The sequence below is a fragment of the Psammomys obesus genome, unplaced genomic scaffold (assembly GCF_907164565.1).
Source record: "Psammomys obesus unplaced genomic scaffold, mPsaObe1.curated_primary_1811, whole genome shotgun sequence".
NCBI lineage: Eukaryota > Metazoa > Chordata > Mammalia > Rodentia > Muridae > Psammomys > Psammomys obesus.
Genome location: NW_026596962.1, coordinates 2,934,983 through 2,960,800, shown reverse-complemented (window position 1 = coordinate 2,960,800; position 25,818 = coordinate 2,934,983). Strand labels below are relative to the sequence as shown.

The following is a 25,818-nucleotide window of genomic DNA, read 5'->3' as shown; positions in this document are numbered from 1 at the left end:
CTTTCTTTCTTTCTTTCTTTCTTTCTTTCTTTCTTTCTTTCTTTCTTTCTTTCTTTCTTTCTCTCTCTCTCTCTCTGTTTTCATGGTCTATATTTAACCTTAATATTTTATTTTAATGTGTTTTATTTCATGGTCACTTCAGTCTATTATAGAAAAATAAAAGGTCATACCTGTATTCAAAGCTATGAAATAGTAATCTTTTATATACGACATAGATATTTTTTACCAAGGGTTAACACTTGCTTATAGATATAACAAATCCCAAAGAGCTTAGCAGATCAGGCTCCACAGCAACCCTTGGTCCCGGTCCCTGTCGTCAGCGCTCTCCCCAGATGTCCACAGCAAAGGGGAAATGAGCAAGCACAAGAGGCTGTCTGCCGGCACAGCCGTGCCTGTGGTTCCCAGACTCCACCCCATTCAGTAAAGAGGACCAGAGGAAACGGGCACACAGTCACACGGGAGATGGAACCATGGGAGACCTCAGCGAACTTCTCTTCCCTCCTTGACAGTTTCCAACACTACACAACCTTCCCCTCCATGTGGCTACTGTCATTAAGCTGCTCAAAAAGATCCTAGAAACCAAAACAGGAACTTATAACCATACAGCCTTCAAATGGGTAAGAATGCTTCCAGCAAATGCTATTTGCCTGTGCCAACCTTCAGCGCCCTCTCTCTCCACTGGACAGACTGACTGAATGTGTGAGGGAGTGGAGGGTACAGTAAGAGCTATTCAAGCACAGCTACAGTCTACCTGCCCATTCTACTCCAAAGAGAGTGGAGAGCAAAGATACTTGTCATGGTGTAATGAGTGCCCACCATGGGCTCCTGTGTTTGAATGCACAGTCCCCAGGTAATAGAAGTGGTTGGGAAGGATGAGGAGGGGTGGTCTTACTCAAGTAGGTGCGAACTGGGGGTGGGCTTTGGGGTTTCAAAAGGCTACACCAGACTTAGCGTCTCTGTTTCCTTTTCTCTCCTTCTCCCTCTCTGCCTGACACCTGTAGATCAGGATGCACACTCTCAGATACTGCCCCAGGGCCATGCCTATCTGCTTTCCACCATGAGGATCATGGACTAACCCTCTAGAACTGTAGAGCTGCCTTGGTCATGGTCGTCTCTTCACCTCAGGAGAACAGTAACTAAGGCAAAATATTAAATAAACACTTGATGAATATCTCATTCTGCTAAAAGACCTCAAAGATCTACACAACCAGAATATTTTTTAAGGAAGAATTATATATACATATCAACAGACATTTTATTATACATAAAGTAACTTGAAAAAAACTTTTTGTTTTTACCTCAATAAAGCCATCAAAAACATTAGTTCTCCATGCAAGGCCAACTTTTCCAATAAGAGGTAGGTGCTCTCTGTTATTTTTTAAACTTATCACCTTGAACTTCACATATCCATTGTCAATGCACCCTGAAATGATTTAAGGTTAGTTTAGTTACTGCTTTCCCATTCAGGACAGAAGAGTCTCTAGGCAGGCCACTTCCTGAGGGACACCTCATTCTGCAAAGTATACTCACTGAGGACACAGCCCACTCTATCATGAGGACTGGGTGGTGAACATGGAGGTAGGTTCTAGGGAAACTGTCCCAGTGAGTGAGAAGATGGCTGAGGAAACACACACCTGTCCCACTAGAAAGACAAAGACTCAGCTGTGTTGGCTGTGCTGGCCAGCCTTCCATCACTAAAGACACTAACAGGGAAGGAAGGGTTTCAATCCATGCACGTTTGCCCCACTGCTTTGGAGCCTATGATAAGTACACATTACAGAATACATGTACAGCAAGCTGAGGTCACACTAGTCCCTTTAAGGGCACCCCCCATGACCTGAAGACCTCCTCATAGTCCCCACTTCGGAGAGGGTACATTATCCCTCCCTTACAGTGCCAAGCTGAAAACCAAGACTTTAAACATACATGGGCCTTTGGAAGAGGGGTCATTGTGGACGAAGGTTACATTGCTTGGTCATGTACTCAGTCATGGAAATGGAAAAGGACAAACAGTGATAACTTCAGAAAAGAGATGCAACTACATAGTTACAAGAAGTGGTGCTGGCCCAGCAAAGCAGGGACTGAAGAGCAGGTGAACAAGAGGAGGGAGGGGAAGAAGCCCACTGCAGAAAACTGTCTCTGCACACACTCAGGAATGAGTGAAGGGCCTGGAAATGTTTACCAGTGTCTCGGCCCAAACTCTACTGGCCCAAAGCTGGTACTAGGAACTTTGCCATAACAAAGCAGTCCATGTGCTCAGCTTTCCAAAGCTGCTTGACAGACAGAGCCTGCAACACCGCTTAGCTCCTATGAACACACACCTCGCTGAGTTATTTCACACACCATGAAAGTGACCACCAAGTACAGTAACACTGCAGTACCATCACTTGTACATGATGACCTCTGAGACAGATATCTGTATGAAAGTGAGGTGTGACTCATGGGCCAAAGCAGAAGGAAAGAGCAAAGGTTCTTTGGTTTGCACTTTAGTTATTTCACAGTGAAGCAGGCATACGTAGGAGACAGTTTAGTATCATGGGACCCCCTATTTGAGCTATGTGTACACACACACACAAACACACACACACATACACCGTGTAATACTATACTTGACAGCCTAGTTGTTTTCCCTGAACGTACACAGCTCCACTCTTCAACCTCAGAACCCCCTTAGCCATCCACCCCACAGATGGCTGTCCATGCTCCCATCTCTGCATAACACTATATTTCTCCACCATAGCAACAAGCACATTTACAAAATTTTAGTCAAGTGCATTCCCAGTGTATCCAGGAATAAAAGACTAGAAAAACCAATCCAGCCTGAACTGCTTTTGGATTCATGCACAATAAGACAACACTATGTCCTTCAGTAACCTTTTAGGATGATGTACAGAAATCAATGTACAGAAAAACAACATATGACCCACCAATAAAAACAGAGAACTATCCTCACTACAGCCTTTGTCTTAATTAGGTTTCATTGCTATGAAGAGACAACAAGACAACTGCAACTCTTACAAAGAAAAACATTTAATTTGGGCTGGCTTACGGTTCAGAGGTTCAGTCAGTTACCATAATGGCAGTAAGCACAGCAGCATGCAGGCAGACATGGTTCTGGAGAAGGAGCCAAGAGTCTATAGCCAGATCAGTAGGCAGCAGGAAGACAGCAACACTGTGCTCAGCTTGAGCTTATACAACCCCAAAGCCTACACCCCAGTGACATACTTCCTTCCTTCTGACGGTGCCATTTTCTGGGGACCAAGCACTCAAATCTATGAGTTTATGGTGGCCATTCCTATCCAAAGCAACACACCCCTCAAGAGCCAAACTTCTCCTCCTCCCCCCCTCTTCTTCTTCCTCCTCTTCCTCATTTCCCCCTTCTCTTTCTCCTCCTCTTCTTCCTCTGCCTCCTCTTCCTCCTCCTCCTCTTGGGCACCACTGAAAGGAAGCTTCACACAGTACTTGAGGTCCTTGAGTACTCTTTCTTACAAGGCCCCACTGTCAATCTAGACAATGTCTCCTTCTATAACCTGTACTGTGGCTTTTCTCCCATTCCTCCAAATAAAGCTATCTTGCTTCTTTTGCAAACCTGTGTAAGCTCTGGTTTCCAATTCTTTCGAGAAGAGGTACAAACACCCGGTCCAGACTCTGATCACCAGTGACAACAGAATGAAATAAAAATGATGTGAAGCTGTCTCAAGAGCCAAAACTCCATTTCCAGAAGTTCTGTTATGTTTTCTGACTTAAGTCTAGCCAAATGTTAAAATCAAGGCTACCCCAGGCACACTGCTTCAGGGAGAGGCACCCTCAGTGGTGCAGCTGAACACCAGAGGCCAGCTTCCACAGCCACAGCAGCGGCTTCAGAGTGGATGGACGGCAGAAGACACCAGGCCAACAGGACTCCACAAAACCCTACAGCAGTTTTTAGAAGGCCTCGCGGGAGAATAAACCAAATACCTCGTCCATCAAACAAGCAAAACCAGCAACCCACTAAGCGTAAGACTACCAGTCATACCCAAGAATGAACTACCGATGTCTAAACTGGGGACAATGCCTGAGCAGCACGCTGAGCAGAAGAACCAGGACGCCAGAGCACAGGGGACGAGCAGACGCACAAGACAGAAGACAGGTCCCATTTACATGATGCACTAAATGTGAAACCGATTTGCTGTGGGGGTAAAAAGAGGCCCTGCCATATGAGTCTGACAGAAAAAGAAAGCACAGAGCAGAAGTCCACAATCAGCAGCCATGCCAGCCTCGCCCTGATGGCCCTTCTGCTATTGTATAGGCACACTTTCCACGAAGCTGTGACTGATGAACTCCAATAGCTTAGGTGTTCAAAACTTCAGCATTCACCTCTATGGAGGTCAGCACTCTGCAATCCATCTTCACCTTTCCCTTCTAAACCTCCACTGCACCCTGGCATTTCATTACATGTAATAGTTTTTGCATTCTAAGATCTGTTTTGTCAAAAGGAATGTTCTTTGGAAATCAAAGGCCATGTATTTTATAGCAATGACAACATACTAATGAACACATTTTCAGCTATGATCAGGGTGCATTTCTTATTCAGAAACAAATGTAACACAGATAAGGTGAAATGTAAAGGATGTGAGGAGAACAGATTGATTGGTAATTGATTTTTCTAATACACACAGAAGCAAAAAGGCAAAGGAAATTAGAGTAGACTGAGGCAGGATTCACCAGAGTTGCCTAAATAGGTAAGTCCAAAAAGGGAAGACAAACTCAAAACTCTACCCAAGAAGCAAACTTGGTGACACAAAACCACACAGAAAGAGCAGCAGTAAGCACCTCTCACACCATGAGGTGACAGCTGGTTGCCATGTGATGTTAACCAGTGTTGACTAGCAATCAATAACACAATCACATAATCATTAGGCCCTAATGATCAAGCAGAACTGTCTCTTAGGAAAAGGAAACCTTAGGTATTTTTGTTAGGTATCTGACATAACCATCCCCTAGGCCTATGCATGATTTTCTAGTTTGTTTTTTTTTTTCTTCCTAGCTAATTATTTTTAGACACCTTTATTATTTTCCAAATCTCCAAAAGAGAAGAAACTCAAGTGCCTAAGTTCAGTTAGAGGTGGTGGAGTGTGGAGAGATAGGGCTCCGGACATTGTAGGGACAAGAATGTTCTCTCCTGGTCCTTCCTGTTCCACAGGCTGACCTGACAGGAAGGCTATGCTGGGAGGATAGGAAGGCACAACCTTCACGCTGTCCATCTGGTTGGCATAGTGACCCGACAGTCAAACTGCTGAAGTCTTTTGAGTCATCATGTGGTCTCGACGTCTGTCCTGTTAACTAGACCTACACAAAAAGACACGTATGTCTGCACCAGGACTGCTCCTATTATTGGCGACATCAACTGCAGCTTAAAGAGAACGCTATATGTACTTAAGACTCTAAACTTTTACCATGGGTTAATTCAGCAGTCTGGAGTGTGCTTTTTAAATTGCTGCACTTAACATTTCCAGCTGGCATTTCCCTAACTCTTCAGTACTATTTTCCATAGTTTTAGACCAATTTTATATCAGTCCAGTCCACCTGAGTATAATTTATTTTTCTAGACAAGTTCTCCCTCAGAAGGTTAGGGAAAAAAATACAAAGCTACTTTTTTTTAAAAACATGTTTACATAACATAACTAAGGATTTTTTAAGATTTATTTTATTCATTTCTTACATGTACAGTGTTCTGTCGGAATGCCAGCAGAGGCCATCAGATCTCATTATAGATGGTTATAAGCCACCATGTGGTTGCTGGGAATTGAACTCAGGACCTCTGGACGAGCAACCAGTGCTTTTAACCGCTGAGCCATCTCTCCAGCCCACAAAGCTACTTTTAAAGGGGTTCTCTAAGTCCTACTCTCAACAGCAACATGTCAAGACAGTGGGCCAGCAGAGTAAGGGACTCTTGACTACAAGTGTGCTCTCCATGTGGCTTCACACTGACTCGGGGTGGTCATGGCACAGCCAACCCCAAGGAGACATGATGAATGATGAGACTCTCACAAGTGGGAAGGGACCTCAGATACAGGACCTGAGCACCAGGGAGGAAAGTAACTAAGAATGGACTTCATCGTGAAGAATCAGAAGAGGGTAAGAGCCACACTCTCAGACAGATCCTGTCCCATGACAGACATCAGTGGGCCCATATCAAAGCACATATGAACCAAGATGTTCTCTTAACAGTATGAAATAGTTTTGTAAGACTGTGTTAGATTGTGGGTTTTGTAGCCTTTAATAAAAATTTAACATTTTTAATAAAAAAAAATTACCTGGCACAGAAGTTGGGTTTTTCTTCTGAAATAATTTTTGACATGGAAGGCAGGCAATTTTTTAAGTAGGAGAGGTGTAGATAGGTACGTGGATTTAAGACGATGAAAGAGACAGAGACAAATGGCTACATGAAGGTCTCAGAGCAAGAGCAAATCTACTTAGGAACAGAAATTGGGAAGTTCATCCTGGAAGGAAGCAGGACATGTTTTCCTCTGAAACAGTAAGGGGCAAGATTGAAAAGAGCTGTGACAACTGAAGATGTGACATCAGAGAGCGCAGGAAGCAGAGCAGCGGGACATGGGAGCAAGGGTGGAGGAGGGAGATGCTGACAGCAGACCAAAGCTCTTACTCAAAACAGGGGGCAATCAGGTAACTGAGGCAGATTTCTATAACAAGAAGTGACAACTTCCGGAGTGACATTCCCAGGTCAGAGGCTGACTCAAAGCAACCACATGTGGGCCAGTGCCACCGAGGAAAAGCATGGGCCGTAGGAAAGGTCTCTTTCATGCCACATGGGGTCTTCTAAAATATGTCACTGGACTGAGTCCAAGAAAATTAAGGGCCAGAAAGAGTGGAGACCCAAGTAATTTACTAGGAGCACAAAAAGTGGAACCATGACAGTTAAGACATTTATAGTCCACAGAGACAGAGGCTCTAAGTTCCATATCCTGAAGATCACAGACCTTAACAGTAAGTTACCAAGGGAAAATCAGAAAACCTATCATGTATATTTTTTGCACTGATGTTCCCCAAAGTATTTGTTTTTGATAAGATATTCTATATCCATAATTTCCTTACAAAATATCTTACTATATAAAATATCTGATTTAAACAAATTTCCTTGATAACAATTAGAGTTCAAAGAATCCAAATCACCAGAAAGAGCAAATAAAGAATGGAGGTTGAATCTGGAATCTGGAACAGCAGCCAGAGCAGCTGAGACAGGCCTCCCAAGGTACAGCTCATCTTCAGCATCACCCATGCAGCAGGCAGGACTTGAAGGGACACAGCACAGCTTCTAATGCTCTGTTGTGGTCATATAAAGATTACTAGTAATTTTTTCAACAGGCCCCACAAACTATACGGCTGAGCTCTCAAGCCAGGCTATGCCTCCCCTGGGTGAGCTCTGACATAAGCAGCAGTCACTTACAAAGCTTGTATCTCATGAATCACTAGAAGTACAGAACAGCAAACATGCACTACCTCCTCCTAATGGAGATGCCAGAGTGTGTGACTGCTCTGGGCTTTCTAAAGAATCGCCACCCGGAAAGGACAACACTGCTTCCAGTACCCCACACGCCATGACAAATGCTTACAGAGTGCAACCTGACCTAGAAACATAGCAAGCAATTAATACCAGGGACAGAAGGAATGAAAAGCCACCTATTTTTAGGATCATAGTCACAAAAATAAGATAATATGATATATCTAGAAATCTAGAAAAGAAAAACACTTCAAAAGAATTCACTCTCAGCTGCTGCAGAGTCTCCTCTTGGCACAAGGAGAAAAGAGAATTTGTAAGGCTGATAACCTCTTTGAATTCTCTAAAGTTGTCTGTGGTGTCTTATACACTCGGCCCAACATGCTTATTACAGTTGGTATTTTAATAGAAAGCGTGCTACAATTGTCAACAGAGGTACCACAGCCCTGAGGAGAAGGCGAGGGCTACAGAGTAACAGCCCTGCCTCACCTCTCCTCTGCAGTGTTCCAACTCCCAGGGGAGGGTGTCCCAGCTGAGCTAAGGAGCTCAGGAGCCTCAGGGCAGACCTACTTCTTCTCTTCTTCCATATGAGAGGGTCAAACCAGGCAGCAAATCTCATAAAAGAGATTTATTAGGAGAATGAGTCCATGGTTTGGAGGGATAAATCCAGGGGTGGCTGCTTCTGCTCCGGGGAGAAGACAGCAAGAAACTGAACAGTAGAAGGGCTTTTATAAAATGTCTTAGTGGGCAGAGATTTCCAGGGTGAGGACTGATAGGATTTCAAGTCCTGCACTTGGGAGAGCTCAGGAATTGGTGGGGTTTCCTGTTCAGGGACTGGTGAGATTTTTCTTGTAGGGTAGGGTCCAGGTACTCTCCCACTTCAGAGCTGGGAATGATAGTGACAGCCTCTAGAAAATGACCTTTAAGCTGGACACAGCGGCACAGATGTGATGGCGCAAGTCTGTAATCCTAGCACTTGGGGAAGCAAAGGCAGGTGGAACTCTGTGAGTTCAAGGCCAGCCTGGTCTACAAAGTCAGGGCTACACAGAGAAACCCTATCTTGAAAACCTAAACCAAAACAACAACAAAAACAAAAACAACCAAGAAAATTACCTTTATGGCCATTAGGGACCTCTGGGGCATGAGGTTTGGCTGCTGGAGCTCAAGAGGGGGCCTGGCCACTTTCTTGCCTTGAGGGTTTACAAGGTTAATAAAATATACAAAGTTTATAAAGGGAGTCCATGGCACTTCACTGAAAAGCCAACAATAATAACTATGTAGATATAAAACAAACCTAAGAAGTAGAAAAAGGAAACATTATCCCAAGGAGCTTACTCATGACAGCAACACAAAAAGCAATCCTGTAGAGAAAAGTATTGGCTTGGTATAAAAGTGTTTTCCATTAAGGTTGTGTGGGGAATTATGGTTTCCACTTGACTGCATCTAGAATAAAGTAAAATACGAGCAGCTCAGCACTCCTATGAAAAAGTTTGTTGGTGGTGGTTTGTTTGGTTTTTTTTTAAAGAGTTTTGATCAGACCATGCAAAGCACAATGACACACCCTTAAAAAGTGTCCCCTTGTGCTAGCAGCCCAGATCAAAGGACATGGAAAAAAGGAACCCTACTTTTGGCCTTTGGGCCCTCACTCTTGCAGACAAGGTCATCTGTTCCAGCATTTCTCAACCTGTGGGTGGCAACTCCTTTGGAGGCTGAACCACCCTTTCATAGGAGTCACCTAAGACCACTGCAACCATAGATATTTATATCAGGATTCTTAACAGTAGTAAAATTACAGTTATGAAGCAGCAGTGAAAATAATTTTACCATTGGAAGTCACCACAACATAAGGAGTTGAATTAAAAGGTCTCAGCATTAGGTAGGTTGAGAACCAGTGCTCTATTCTAGTCTATGGCATTCCTTTGCCTATATCAGAACCAATTTCTCCAGGATGCCAACACAGACTGAGGACCAGCAGCTCTCCAGGAATCCTCCAGATTACAACTGCTGAAACATTCAGCTTTACAGTCTGAACTACTGGATTCTTGGCCTCTCCAATGTGAAACAAGTATTGCTGGACTACCCATACTCCATCTGTAAGCCAGTCTAATGAAGCCTCTTTAATGTGTTTGTATATCCTCTCTATCCTTTCTGTTCCCTTAGAGAACCTAATACAGATTGCAAAGTAAACCAAAATAAGTGAGGAAAAGCTCCCAACTCTAAGTGAAAACAAAGCATATTTGACCTGGGAATGTACATACCACTCCACTCGGTAGTGGAGGGCGTGCCTGGTACTTACTACCATGACGTGCTCAGCCTGCTTTCTTAGAAAACCCAGAACCACCTGCTCAGGCATGGCACCACCCACCATAAGCCCTCCCCCACCAACCACTAACTGAGAAAAAAGCCTTACAGCTCGATCTCATGGGGTCCTTTCCTCAACTGAGGCTCCTTCTTCTCTGATGACTCTAGTTGACACACAAAAGGAGCCAGTAGTAGACAAATGAAAACAGTGGCTGTCCTCACCCAGAACTCATCAGGAGCATGGAAGGGGAGGCCTCAAACTCCTCGCCATCATCCACGACTGGCTGTTGACAAGCAAAGCATTGCGGAGGTCCAGGACAGGCTGCTAAGAGATGTTTGCAGGAGCTGTCATGCCCTGAAGATAGTGCTTCTTAGCACTTGTCCGTATTTTCTGCTCTTACTTCCTTTACAAAGTTAGTCCCAGGACCACCAAAGCTACCCAGAAAAACCATCTCAAAAAACAAAAACAACAAAAAGGAGTTGAAAAATGTGTCTATATAAAACCCTGCAGACACATATTAATAGGAATTTTAATCAAAATTGAGCAAACTTAAAAAGTCATGTGGTCCTTTAATGGATTAGTGAAAAGGTTGGCTTATCTAAGCAATGCTAATGAGATGAGCTATCACACTATGAAAAACAAGAAAAAAAACAGGCAGTCTGAAAGTGTATGCCTTACATGGTTCCATCTGTGTGACATTCTGTGTGAAATCTGCAGAAAACACAAACTATGGAGACAGTAAAAAGGTTAGTGATCGCCAGACATTGAGGAAATGTAAGGAGCAAAATACAGACTAACAGAGACGGTTAAGGTAATTTGTAACAGCAGATGCACACTCCATTGAAGTGTGCCCAAACCCATGAAACACATACAAAAGTGACTCTACTATAAGCTCTAGGCTTCTGCAATAAGGTCACGTCGATGTGTGATCATCAGCTGGGGCTGATGCTCTTCTCTATGACTCTACTGTGAGCTCTGGTCTTCCGCAACAAGACCACATTGATGTGTGGTCATCAGCTGTGGCTGGAAATGTCGGTATGGATAGTCTGTATTACCGTCCCCTCAGTTTTGCTATGAATTCAAAATACTCTAGAAAGCAAAGCACACTTTCTTAAAGGTCAAAGGCTAGGAGAAACACACTTTGCTATATTAAAATAACTTCTCTCTGCTTTGCTCTAACTACTCCTCTCAATCCTGATGAAAGACTACAATACACCACGCTGTGCAAAACCTTTCTCCAGCTGCTTCTGAAAACTGGTAATAGTTAGCTTGATACTAACATCAAATAAGTATACATTTCTTTATCCTCTGCATTGCTGATCAGGCCCTTTGGCAGCTCAATTTACACTTCAAAGACACAACTGGACTATTTCCTCTGTTCACCAGGCTGTACCATAACCTAATCAAAATGTTAATGGACAGTTGTGCAAAAGAACTAATACATTGGGCTGGAGTCCTGCTGTATTAGCTCACAAGGCCTGCTGACAGGGACAACCTTGAATGTCCAGGAGAATCCCTCCACCTAGCTGGCAAGGCAGCTGTCCGTTGTGCCTAATGCTTGGGCTGTGTGGTTTATGCTGAGCACCTCTTTCCTTGTAGGAGTCTCATACGGTAGTACCAGGTCTCAGTACGACCTCGGTCACACAGACCCACACAGCAGCCCCTGTAAATACCTGAACTTCTAGTGAGACCTGCCAGCTTCCACAGTGCTGAAGGAACTAGGTACCCCTGCGTGGTGACAGTGAAAGGACTGTAAGCAATGGGTGGTTTCCACTGAACCTCAGCCACACACCTTTCCTCTTATTGACTGTATTCATTAATACATCGATACCCCAAGTCTCATGAACTGTCCTCATGAGTCAATGAGCTTAGGACTAGTCAGACCTAATGTCAGTCTATTTGCATTTTCAACAACAAAAACAGAATATAAATTGCACACAGGAAAACTCATAGACACTTCTACAAACTCACTTCCAGTATTAACTTAACAAATCATTTTGGAAGTATTTCTTGTGCTATTATCCCTCTTTCTCTCTTACTCTCTCATAAATCAAATTCAGACAGCAAAATACATCCTCACTTAATCTTCCCTTGTGCTTAATTTTAATGGGAATACACAAGGAAACAGCCATCAATTATGGGCAGGTTAGGGGATCATAAATTTTTCTTTGAAAGGGGATTATACAAATCCCTTTTTAAGAAACTCTTAACATAGCCATTACTTTTCAAAGTGGCAAAACACATAAACTATCAGAGAAAGATTTGCTGGGGAAATGGCTCAGTGCCTTAGTCCAGATCCCCAGAACCCATCTCTAAAAAACGAAACCAAACAAACACCAACAGCAGCGATGCCTACAGGATCAGCCCACATCTGTAACGCCACCACTGAGACATGGAGAAAAGCTCCTGGGGTTTTCTGGCCAGTCAGTCTAGCCAATCAGTGAGCGCCAAGTTCACTGAGAGACCATCTCAAAAAGTAAGGCAGAGAGAAAAGGAGAAAGCACTCAGCACTGATGTCACGCTCCACAGACGCAAACACTCTCTCTCCCTCTCTCTCTCTCTCTCTCTCTCTCTCTCTCACACACACACACACCTGCAAGGAAGGACAACTGTCCAGTTCCTTAGATGAGTGTGAGTGAATTCCATGGGAAAGCAGTCAAGCAGTCAAGAGAAAAGAGGCACACGCAATCAGGACTTAAGTACCTCCTCACCTTGCAAACAGCACGTGCACACACCTGAAGGGGCAGTGAAGAGGACAGCAAAGCAGGACTTGGTGCTGGTGGCTGGAAGCTGGACTCACAGGAGAAAGAGCTCAGACTCCAGCATCATCTACTTCAGCTCACGTGGGTGACAGCGGCCAACCTAAGCATGGCAATCTGTAGGCTGGCCTATGCGAAGTGAGGCAATGCCTACCCCAGACCAGTCACCACTGAGTCAGCTCCACAGTTACCCTCACGTCTGTGATGCAAGAACCTAACTCCAGGCATCACGAGCTACTGGCTAGAGACTTCACACTTGTTTTTAGTAGCGAGGACTGAAAAACATAAAACTTCAGAGGACCTTTAGCAAAGTAATTGAAATGACTTATAAACACAATACTGTGGCCAGGATCAATGTTAGAATTTGTTCTGACTACATCATTACAGCTTTTCCCCTCTGAAAATGGATAATAAATCCTTTGAGGATTAGCATTCCCTACATATTCAACTCTAAAGACCCGTTTTGCCAGTTAGGCAAATTATTCTTCACAACCTGTTCTATACCAACACTCTCAAGAAATAATATACTCTACAGGATGAAGCCACACCAGATAAAAAAAGATAGAGTGTCTTACACTTAGTTAAACTATGTGGTAACTGTTATTCTGTAAGTAAATGTTTATCTTACATAAATAAATAGTTTAAAATAGTCTGACGACTTTGAACTGCAGGGCAGTAGCATTCTGTCCCATTCACCTGGGCTGCTGTGTCTTCAGTGACACCACAATTCTTTACTGACAGGAGCACAGTGGCTAACGTCTGTGAAATAGACCCCGTCTCACTACTCATTTTCTAAATTGAGTAAGGATCTGTTTGGTGTTATCAGTTCACAATACAAAGAAGCTTAATTTTAAAAAGAGAAAGACAGGGGAGCAATCAACTCAATACAGAATGGTGGCTCCCTCTGCAGAAGGAAGATCAGATGGCAGCAGCAAGGACCACAAAAGAGCCTCAAATATCACGCCAATAATCTATACTTAAATCTTGTTTTGGCTCCCTGATTATTATCTTATTGTTGTCTAAACCTGGACCCACATCATGTATAAAAGAGACTCTAATAGCTCATCATTAAATTTATAAACCCAAGTTTTTCAGCCATCACTCTATGCATTTTCCAAAAGAACTTCTTTATTTGCCTACTTACCTACCTACCATTCACCTAACTATCCATCTGTGCTGCTGAAAACAGAGCTCATGGTCTTACCCTACGCAAGTGCTCTACCAGTGAGCTGCATCTTAACCACTCCAAACATATTTCAGACTCGATTCTGCAAGTTTTGCAATTTCCATTGAGATTTTTTAAATAAAAAATTGCAATTGGTTTATGAATGAAATTGATACATGGGTATCATGCAATGATCATGATACACATGATCATTACTCAAGGACAGATACTGGACGTGGCCATATGAAAGTGCTCAGACTACTTCAGTTATATCCTACTTAACTTCATCCTTCCCCTGCCACACAAATACTGACTACTAGGCTTGTTCTAGACCCCAGGATTAACTGTCCCTGTCTCTCCTGTAGCCCCTGTGCAGAGCCCTACAGGACTTCCTGATGTGGCACTCCCAGCATGCAGTCAGCAAGCTCTGGCATCCCCGCTTAGGTGCAGGAATCTCATCTATTCCTGGGCTTGCTTGATTCATCCTGGAATCTGACACTAGTTGTTAGACCAAACAAGCTGGCCTTGACCGTTTGACCGCATGCTGTTCCACTGAGGCTGTCTCATTAGTGTCAGGCCTGGTTTTTCATTTCTTACTGAGGATGAAGGGCACATAGAGCAACCTAAATTCCAGGGACATGATGATAAAACATCTCATCCTTGGTAGGGTCAAAGTGTTTTTTAAAATAGGAATAAAGTTCTGTCATCCCGATCTTCAATGACATAGCTGAAATTTACTAAATATACCACATGGTACCAAGAGAGTTTCTCAAAAACCATAAAGGACAATCCATTTGTACTTTAAAAAAATGTTACACACTCTGATGGCAATAGCTCCCTCTGCTGACTCTTAGAATCATGCGAAGAGTGAGGAAAAGCACTGGAATCTATGTAGGAAAGTCCTCTCACTGTATGAACTAAAGCCTTAAGAGTGCGGGGTAAGGCGGGGGGGCGGGGGGGCGAGTGCATCCACATAGCACACACAATCCAGATAAGTGTGAAAATATTTAGTTTCCCATTTCTCCTCACTAGCCTCAACTCTTGCATGTTGTAGGAAGCACATTATTACTGACAGGGTTTATTCACCCTATATGGAGCTGGAGCGAATGCTACTGTAGCACATCAGCACAGCAGACCTGACTTTGACCACACCTACAAAACCAACAACTTTGGAAAGACAGTGACAGACAGACAGACAGATAATAATCCCCTTCTCTCTGTGTGTGTCACACATACACACACACACACACAGAGAGAGAGAGAGAGAGAGAGAGAACCCTAAACTACACAGTATTAAAATGCAAACACGGCTGGGGTACAGAGTTAATAAAATGTAACTGATAAGAAAAAAATAAAATACAAAATAAATAAATAAATAAATAAATAAAATAAATGTATACTTAAACCACCTTAAAAAAAAAAAAAAGAAATGAAGATGTATGATACACATGATAAATTATGTAAGTATATGTATTCATACAGCATACATACAAATTTACATAAAATACGTAAGAAATTTAAAAAAAAAATGCAAACACATACTGATGGTTATGTTGTGTTTGTTTGCAGTGAAGTGGGCCCAAATACAGATGGGAACTTCACCTCATGGTAGCCTTATGGAGTCAGAGAGGTAGGTAGCTACCAGCTGCAGATTCGGCGTCACTTACACAGGAAAAGTAAGAAGTTCTATCTCCTAGGCCCATGGTAATTGCTGAAGACAAGCAACTGCAACAGCAGCTACAATGAGTGCTCATAAGTGTATCCAGTCACTAGCAACTCCAGCATGATTAGGGTATGTCTCAGGTACAACCAATGCATGAATGATAAAGCTACTATTCTGTATTTGTTGAGAATAAGGGAAGGCTGGAGCCCTTTTCTTTGCAACTCAGAGTGTTCCCCGATAGCCCCAGCACCTAACTGACTGAGTCCCAATCAGCAGGACAAAGACTAACTGTTACATACAGACACACATACAGAAGATGTCACAAATAAAAAGGGGAATTATAAGTTAGTAGATTCTGAATACAGGAAATACTGGAGTGCTCTGTAGTCATACAATGTGAAAGCATTTCACATTTTTAAAGCAGTAAAAACTTAAAATGCAATTAGTGTTTTAGAAACAAATTTTAGAATGGTTGAATATCTATATAAACCATGTCCAATTAGAAATAGAAAACACACTTGATGCTTTCCTTGAAGTGAGGAGATGAAATAGATACACAGAAGCTATATTCAGATTGCAAAGAATTTTTACATGTAGTGAAGCAAGCACCTTTATCATAGGTACATAGACACAAAACACTTGGGCCACTGATGAATCTATGGGCTTCCTCCTTCCACAGAGCAAGAAAAATGTGAAGTAGTTCAAGGACTCTACCCTATCTGTGTGCTGTACAAGAAAATGAGAACACCAGGGCAACCCCACAGTGGTCGCACTGGACCTGTGAGGCTGCCTGAGAAGCAGGCTTGACTGGCATCTGAGGGCCTGCCTAGACTCCGAGAGGCAGAAAGCAGGATTTCCCTTCTTAGAAAGTTCCTCAGACCCTTGCCATCCTCTTGCTCTGGCCCAGCAATGCCACTAAGCTGCAGCATCCCCTCCACAGCAGCAAGCCATTCTGCAGCCCCCTGAGCTAAGAGAAGTGTAAGAGCTTCCAGCAGAGACACTGCATAATGCAGGCCAGAGCCTGAGACGAAGAAACACAAGGAGATCTCAGTAACAGGCCATGGCTCTCAAAGAGCCTTTCAGCAGTGTGGCCTTCAGGAGCAGTCAGCAGGAGCCAGACTAAGTCCACACACATATACACATATAAACACATTTGCAGAAGGAGAGAAGCACACACAAATAAGAAAGGGGAGCACACATCGCACACGTGCACACCTGTGGAACACTCAGTGCTCAGACTGGCCTCCGAGGAGACAGACAGGAACTAATGAAAAACACAGCATCAAGAAGATCTTTTAAAATAGGTTTAACTGGTAAAGCTGAATAATACAACACAGGGCGCTGTGGGGCGGGCCTGAGATTCCAGATGGGGAGTGGCTAGGAAGTCTCACTGCACAGCTGACAGTGACCTTGCAGAGATCTGTAGTGCTGACACTGCAGGCATGTGGGATCGGCCACAACAGCTGGTACTGCCAAAGCAGGACAAGGACAGCAGAGCAGGGCAGAAGAGAGAAGAAGATGCCAGACAGGGGATCAGGCAGAAAAGCTTGGGCCCCACAGACCACAGTAGTGGTCACAAGATTCAAATGGAAGGAGAACTCTGGGGAGCAACCACAACAGAGACCATTCAACTCACCTCATCGGCTCCCAGGCTTCAGTCTCAATCACTCGTCACCAGAGCCAGGCTCTCCCCACAGCAAGACCTAGACAGGCTGAATGCTGGCCTCTCTAGCATTTGGTGGATATGTGAATGCTGGAGAGAGGACAGGGTACGGGGCAGGAAGAGCCTTGACACAAGAGGCTAAGTTCTCTGCCAAAGCTATTGCCACCAGAATAAAGACAGTTGTACTCAGAGTCAACTAGGGAATGGTGGTATATACCTGGGTTCCAATGATGAGATGCTTTTCGCAGAGCCTCACATGACAGAGTAAAAGTAAATACTGAAGTACACAGATAACAAACGAGTCCAGTAAAAGGCCAGATTTCCCAACTGTGCAGCATGAGCAGCTGCTCTGAGAGTAGACACTTACAGGGGCTGCCTGTGCCTGAAACAGCCACCCAGGGCAGACACTCACAGCAGGTCCTGCCCTGGAGGTCATCAAACTGGACTCAAAAGTACATATTTGATTATGATCATGCCAGTAGATGCAGAAAGCCCTCGGGTAAAATCAGCCTTTCTTGGTAAGTAAAAAAGAAGCTATGAATGCATACAGCACACATCAACATAATAAAGTCTATGTACAAAGAACCTGTAACCAATATCATGCTAAACGAAAAGACAAGTGTGTCTACTCTCTCTGCTCCAATTCAATATAGAACTCAAAGTATTAGCCACAGTAATTAGAGAAGGAAATAAAAAGGATACAAATACAAAAGAGGGGGGTAATGTAGCTCCTTTTCAGATAATATGATTCTGTACCTCAGAGACCCTAAAGACTCTACCGAAGAAGTCTTAGAGCTGATACACTTTCAGCAAAGCAGCAGATAGCACAATTAACACACAAACATCAATGACAAACATACTGGCAAATGAAAGAAAAAAATATCATTCACAATAGCCACCTGTGTTGGCTAATTTTATTATTTTAAGGGGGCAGGTTATTTGTTTTTTGTCAATTAAACATGAGAAGAGAAACTTCAGTTGAGAAAATGCCCCATCATACTGGCCTGAAGGCAAGCCTGGAGGGCATATTCCCGATTGATGACCGATATACAGAAGGAGTTTGGAAGACAGGAATGATGAAAGAGATGAAGACGACACAGGCCTGAGAAGCAAAGTCAGGGCCACTGGTATGATCTTTTCACTTAAGAATCTGGGGCTCTGGGCAGGGCCACTGAAGAAATCAGCTGTGATAAACAAAAGAGCAGCATCACTGAAGTAAAGCATTTGTTTGAATGGGACAACTGATATTGATTAGCCGGGGCTGAAAATCAGACGGATGAAGAAGAGTACAGCATCACTGAGGGTCAGCACAGAGGCACTGTGTCCCATGGCAGCCAGGCCTGCATCTCCCATGAGCAGCGACACTTGGAAATGTGTCAGAATCACTCAGGTGGTGCTGGTTTAAAAGCATGAAGGGGTCCTGGAGAGCAACTGAGGCTCAGCAATAGAAGGCAAGGCTGGAGTCCCTGAAGAGAGGCTGGGATAGGACATTGATGAAAATGCAGCTTTAGTTTCAGTAAAGAGCCTAGCATGCTGGAAACGCCAGAACCACAGGATGACGGCCAGGGACAGCAGCAGCTGTGGAGAGAGCTAGCCTGAACCCATAAGACAAGTGCTATGGGCTATGGGCTTCAGCGCCTGAGCCAAAGCTCCTCCAGGCCTTTGCAGCTGAGATGATCAACCACAGGTCCAGACACAAAGCACTGAACTTTTCACTGTTGAAGTTGGCTTTGCTTTGATTTTGATTGTGATTGTCCCCTGGTTCTTCCCTCTTGGAGTAAGAAAATACATTAATATTTTTATTATTATTATTTTACAGGAGCCCACAGCTGAACGACTTTGAACTTTTAAAGAGAACTTAGACTTTTAAGACTGTGGAACTTTTAAAGAGAGAAAAATGATCTTGAAATTTTGAGAGCGTGAGTAGCCTAATCAAGCCTAACAACAAGAACACTTCGAGAGTTACCACCATGCCTCACTCAGGTTGTCCTATAGAGCCATGGTAATAAAAACAGTGTCATGCTGGCACAAATGCAGCCACATGGACCACAAGCAAGTCAGGGCAACTACAGCCACTTGATTTTTGACAATGATGTTAAAAATACTCATTACAGAAAAAATAGCATCAACAAATGGTGCTGATCAAAGTCGATATCAACAGGTAAAAGAATGAAATTAGATTCTTAGCTCTTATCCTGCATAAAACTCAAGTCTGTATGGATTAAGGACTCAACTGGAGACCAGTTACTCTGAAACTACTATAAGAAACGTAGTAAGCTTCAGCATACAGATACAAGTAAGGACTTTCTGATCGGAAAGAAGACCAACAATTCATAAATGGGATCCCAAAAAACTAAAAAGCTTCTGCACAGAAATAGAAACCATCCACCAACTAAAGACGTGGTCCAAGAGCAGGATAAAACCTTTGCCAGCTACATACTTAACAAAGGATTAGTATATAGAAAAAACAAGGAATTCAAAAAACTAACCATCAAGAAAACCAAACACCTCACTTTAAAAACAAGCTATGGAACTGAAGAGTTCTCAAAAGAAGAAATACAAATGGCTAGTAAACTCTTTTAGAAAGTGGTCAATATCTTTAGTCACATTAAGATCCTGTCTTAACTGGCCATCATCCAGAATACAAATGACAACAAACAGTGTGAGGAAAGCGAAGCCCTTATAGAATGATGGTGGGAATGTAAACTAGTGCAGCCAGTTCAGAAATCAGTCTGGAGGTTTCTCAAAAGACTAAAAATAAATTTATCATATCACCCTGCTATACCACTTGGATATATGTGTGTGTGTGTGTGTGTGTGTGTACATGAGGCTCAATACCCACTACAGAGATACTTAGACATTTATTTTCTTTGCTGCTCTATTCATAATAGCTAGGAGATGGAATCAGCCTACATGTACATCAACTAACTGACAAATAAATAATAAAATATACTCAATAGAATTCTACTCAGCTAAAAAGAAAATTGAAGTTATAAAATTTACAAGAAAATAGATGGAACTGGAAGTAATACTGAGTGAGGTAACTCAGGTCCAGGAAGACAAATGCTACGTTTTCTTTCTTGTATGTAGACTCTTACTCCATCTCTTCAGTTTTGTGTATTTAACTTGGAGTACCTACACATTCTACAGTGTAGAAGCTAAGAAACTACAACGGGGAATGTGAGGTGGGTGAGGAGCATTAAGAGTGAAAGATGTTAGAACACAGCTGAAACAGAAGTAGAGAGTGCGCATACTGGTGACAAGAAAGGCTTAAGCACAAAAGGTACAAGAAGTCATAAAACAAGCAGGCATGCCTTCTGAGCTTGAGTCTCCCCGCCTTGTTTTGAAAAGTCTGGCAAATAGCAAACACTGGAGTAGTACAGATATGAGAAAGACTGATTTCTCTACAGTCTCCTTGTATAAGGCTGTGACACTCACCCTGTGACCCACAGATTCCTGGGGAAAGAAGGGAGGCTTTGGATGTAAGAGTAACAGGCAGACCCGAACATCAGGAAGGCTGAGGGGAGCCTCCTGGTACAGGTTAGAGAATGGGAGAGACAGAGTCAGGCCCAACAGACACATGCAAAGAAAACAGAGCTGGACTCAGCAGCTGACCACATGGGAGGATAAGTGAACACAAACAATAGTTTCTTCTCTGCAGCCCACCAACTTCAGAAAGAAACAAGACAACTTAATCTCACCTTTCCTGGAGAAGAGATTGCGAAACGTGCTACACAGGTAGAAGATCCCACCGCCATGCATGTCAATGTGGAGCTGGTAGCCTTGCAGTCCGTACTCCGGGCTGTCATCCACAGACGGACTGTGAGGAGGCAGCACGTAGGGACTGAAAAGGAAAAGAAAACACACAGGTTTCTCAACATCACAAAGAAAATACTTGGTTGGAAAATACTCCTAATATTTTTCTATTCAAAACACTACCTCCCACCAATGTCATGCTATAGGAACCACAATAGTCTTCATACCATGAACTCCAAAGACCTGTTCCATGCTGTTCTCACCAACTTCTATAAAAACCAGCACAGAATCATAGTTCACAGGCAGCCAGAAGACCACCACAGTGACTGTGATCTCCACCTTGGGACGGTAGTCCCAAAGGCCACTCTGTTCTCTGTGGCCAAAGACAAAGGCACCCAGCCAAGAGGTGCACACATACAGATCTCCAGGCCAGGGACTCAGGCAAAAAAAGACCTAAAACACCAATTTTTTCAGTAAGAAAAGCTTCACCATGGAAGGCAACATACTTAAAAGCACCCAGCAGCTTTTCAGATATTAAAAAACAGTAAGGAAGGGACCAAGTAGAAAGGGAAAGGGGGAAGGGGAGAAGCTCCAGGGAGACATAAAGCATGCTAATACATTAGAAGGCACCATAGAAGCAGAGTCAACCAGAGGCCAAAGGTCTGCAAATTGTCAGCGTTCAGAACTTCACATTACAGATGAGAACTTGGAGGAGAATGGTGGCATGCTAAAAGAACAAAGCATCTCTGAATCTATAAGAATACTCTTATCAGGTATAAAGTCCTCAAACTAGAATAACTCAAGCAAATACATGTTCATAAGTGTTGTGGATCTAAGTATGTTTTTGTTTTGGTCCCAGGTGTGGGATGTGGGACTGAATCAGGTGGTCTATAGCAGCAGACTATTTGGTTCATGCCGGCTCTGAGAAGAGCTCTTTGCCAGCTACAGATAAGTTTCAATCTGAGGACTCTGAGAGGGAACAATGCCAGAGAGTCCAGAGTGTGGAGGAACTCCAAGAAAGAACAAGGCTGCTCCTGCTTCTCCCTGCACCTCCCAGCTACTATTGACGCAGTAAGACAAGAAGTTGGAGATCTCCTGAAACAAGGATTGGACCAGCTCCAAGGAACCTGACGACCCTGACTAGCAGGAAGCAGCTAAGAGAGCTGTGACCCCTCTCCAACTAAGCCTTTCTTTCTCCTACCTGGTGTTGGAAAGGATTAGGGCAGAGTAGGGAGCGATATAAAAAAAAAAAAAAAAAAAAACGTAATTAAAAGTGCTTTTAAAAAGTAGCCAACACATAAATAATGCAGTTATTTTAGCAATGGCTAAGTTGCCATGCCTGTGGCCTTGTGCCCACTGGCTACAGAATGCTCATAGCTAGTATAAGAATATTAACATGCAGCTAACTAACACTCCATCCTGACCATACAAAATTCAATTCGCCCACCCAGATACATACAGAGTGGCGGAGCCTAGTGTGCTCTTCTCCACAAGGTGATGGAAATGAAGAGTTGCCATGACAAAAGCCAGTCCGTCCTCCTTCTGAAAAGTTAATTTAAAAGAACATAGTTTTCAATAGAAGTATTTTAATTTTCCACAAGTTCATTATAAAAATCACAGCATATCATTCTGAAGGTACATGCATTATCACTGCTAACAAAGTGTGTCATAAGACTTATATATAACACAATAGCTGGACCATCATTACCCAATATACAGAACAGACAGTCCCAAAAGAATTAATGTCCTATCACTTGTGAAATAGAAAAATGCTCTCTTCTACACAATGATTGCCATGTTATTTATATGTATACATAAATATGTAATATGCATATATACATGTATACATACACATGTATATAGACATACACACATACAAACACACAAGTGGGGGGGGTGATTTCAGGCTATTTCAACCTCTTTTCAAAGATAAGGACAATATTTGTAAGACCCTGCAAAATGTGTGGTAAATTTCACAAACACTGAGCTAATGTTTCTCCTAGTTAGCTTCAGCAATCAACTTGATACATCCCAGAATTATCCAAATGAGTGCCAAATGAGGATCTGCTAGGCTCTGATTGCCTGTGTGCCTGTGTGTGGGCATTTTCTTATTACTAATTGATGTGGAAGGGCCCAGCATCCCTGGGCTTGAGGTTCTAGACTGTCTCAGCTAGTTAGCTGGGCAGCAGTCCTCTATAGTTCCTGGTACCTGGTACCTGACTTGACTTTCTGCCCTGAGTTTCTGCAACGGTAGACTGTGTCCTGGGAGGATAAATAAGCCCTCTCCTCATCTAAGATGCTTTTGATCCTGCTCTTTAGTACAGTAACAGAGATCAAATTACAACAATAGGGTTTGATGTTTTGTTTTGTTTGCAAATAACTGCTTGGTTTGTCAAATGCAGTGGGAAGACTCGACTTCACTTCATGTGCCCACCAGGCTAAATGGCAGAAATGTGAGTGCAGGGGACTGATGTTGACTGCTGTAGCTACCCCTGAATGGTAAGCCTGAAGGCACCACTCACTCTCCAAGCAGATCAGATAGTCCTCATGGTTCTATAGAACAACAGAAATCACATATTTAAGTCAAAAGTGCAGAACCAAATTGGTGCTTCATCCTCAAGTCACACACACACACACACACACACACACACACACAGAGAGAGTAAAAAGAAGCAAAAACTACCATGGTCAGCTGATAAAAACAAGAGGGAGCCCTGTAGAACACAGAGAACCTGCTTCTGTCCCATCACTGACACAGAGGCACACTGCTACTCTCAACCAGTCCATGCAATGCTTCATAGCAGAGCCACAGCCACAAAACTAAAGTGCTGTGGATGCAGAGCACATCACACCGCCCTGCTCTGCAGTAAGCGGCTGCCCGAGAGCCCAGGAGCCCTTCTTTTGAGCGCTTGGTCAGGGTGCTCTGTGTGACTCCACAACAGAGCAGACTGCTGCTGCCCTCGCATGCCTCTCCCAGGCTGAAAGCAGCCCCTCCTCCCAAAAGCACTGCACACTCAGGACACAGGGCTCAGACAGACCCAGATGATTTGCACTGGATCCGGGCTGAGAGCGTCTTTCCTGTGGTACCAGAAAATATGAGGCAAGCTGCCAAAGGAGGGGCTCACCCAGCCACAGCACCCATAAACCACAACAATGGCAGCACAGCAAGGCATCTGAGGAGGCCCACATAGGTGGCACTCACATGTCAGGGGCAACCAACAGCTGTCTATATGCGCTTGAGGCCCACTCAACAGGAAGGAAATCATGCCTGGTACTAGAAACCTCACCAACTTCCCAGAGACAGTGAGGTCACGGACATTAGAAAAGGATCTACTACCGCCACATTGTATGGACCAGCATACTTCCTTACTACATTCTAAATCTTATCCTCAAAACCACAAACAACATGGCTACCACTCCTCATCAAAAAAGCTTTTCTTTCTAGTACAGGCTAACAGAAATCCAAAACTGCACATAATGCAGAGCCCAACATGTCACTTGGAGCTCAGCCCTAACAGATACATCTCACCTCTCGCATCGGCAGCTCAAGGAACAGTGCAGAAGAGGAGGTATCAAGATTATAAGAGTCAGAACACCAGTAAACCTGCTATCAAACCATCTGTCTTAGAAATGGCTGCACAAACAAGACCAAATAACAGCACAACCAAGAGACATGCTATGGGAAGAGGGAAATTGTTCCATGCCTAGACAAAGAACTAAAGGCAACTAATGAGAGCTGAGAGACAGAATTATAGCCTTTCCCAGGGTTGAGCCTCCTGATTGCTTATCCAATAGCAAGCTCTAAAACTCTATACACACAAACAACAAGTGAACTCAGCAGTAACAGTGACAATAATAACCCGAGGCATCAAGGAACTCAGCAGGCTGCATTTATATCTCTGTGCACACATAAGAAGTGTATGTACCTAACAATGACAATAATAAAAGCACGTGTCAATTGAGAATGGCAGGAGGCATAAAAGGGGTTGAGGGAGGAGAGCTATGAGGGGTTGGAGGAAGAGTGGGAAGGGGGCAAGTGATATAGTTCCATTTTAATTAAAAATTAAAAAAAAAAAGAAACCCAGAAGGATCAGGGCTCAGCCTGGCAAAGCAAAGTGGAAACACGCAGACAGAAAGGGTACCTTCTTTGACACCTGACCCTGAAGGGCAGAGTATGTCCTATATCACATCCACAAGTCAGAAAGATTCTTGGAGCTGTCCACGTTGGAAAAGTCCTATTAGACATTTGGGCAAAGTCTTGAAAGGGACAGTACACACAGGCTGACTGGGAGGGAAAGTGGGGCGGTGCCCTGGCAGTGAAGAAATAACAGAAACAGGAGAGAGAGGAGGGCTTGCCATCCACATCAGCAGAGAGCAGATCAACTCAGCAGACTAGAAGGAGGCAGCTACTGACTTCTTCCAGAGTCTAATTCAGTCTCACAGCATGCAAACATGGGACTGTGAAGGGGAAAGACACACTCCATGCAAAAGCTCCATCTTACCTGCCACAGCCCCACCAGGAGGCCAGGATTTAGACAGAATATCCGAACAAGTCTGTCCCAGCCAATCATGGTAGTCTTGCTTAAATGAGTCAGCTCATACTTTGCAATTAAAGACAGCCATCGTGGTCTTTGAGCACCATGCCAAGAGAAAACAGAGAGATGTGAACTTTCTGATGTCTTGTTGTCTAGTCTCATTAGTGTTAATGGTTTTGAAGAGCAATTTATACACACTAACATGCTCAAACCAGGTGATATAAATACTGAACCTTGTACAACTGGGAGGCAAATACACCAACTGTCTTATCCTACTGTTTTCTTCCCCTCCCTCGTGCTCTTCCTCTGAGAGAAGATGTGCCTTTCTTTCCAAAGTTTTTGTAAAATGAAGCTGAGAGACAGTGAAAACTGAAATACTACGTGATAAACTAAGGCAAAATCATAAACATTTTCATGAAGGCGCCACGCAGAATGCTTAGTGCCCAAGAGTAAATACTCGACTGCATAGAAGACACC

The 25,818-nt window shown here is 43.5% G+C and overlaps 1 protein-coding gene across 2 annotated transcripts in view; it reads right to left on the bottom strand.

Annotated features, from left to right (window-relative positions):
• Nucleotides 1-25,818, bottom strand: part of Fbxo15 (F-box protein 15) — a 40,989-nt gene that overhangs the window by 4,000 nt on the left and 11,171 nt on the right. For both annotated transcript variants that reach the window (XM_055598757.1, XM_055598758.1), the window contains exons 6-9: nucleotides 25,309-25,435; nucleotides 22,266-22,348; nucleotides 20,752-20,894; nucleotides 1,299-1,423 (exon numbers count right to left, since the gene is read on the bottom strand). In XM_055598757.1, coding sequence (XP_055454732.1) covers nucleotides 1,299-1,423; nucleotides 20,752-20,894; nucleotides 22,266-22,348; nucleotides 25,309-25,435 — 478 coding nt within the window. The remainder of the gene's footprint in view (nucleotides 1-1,298; nucleotides 1,424-20,751; nucleotides 20,895-22,265; nucleotides 22,349-25,308; nucleotides 25,436-25,818) is intronic.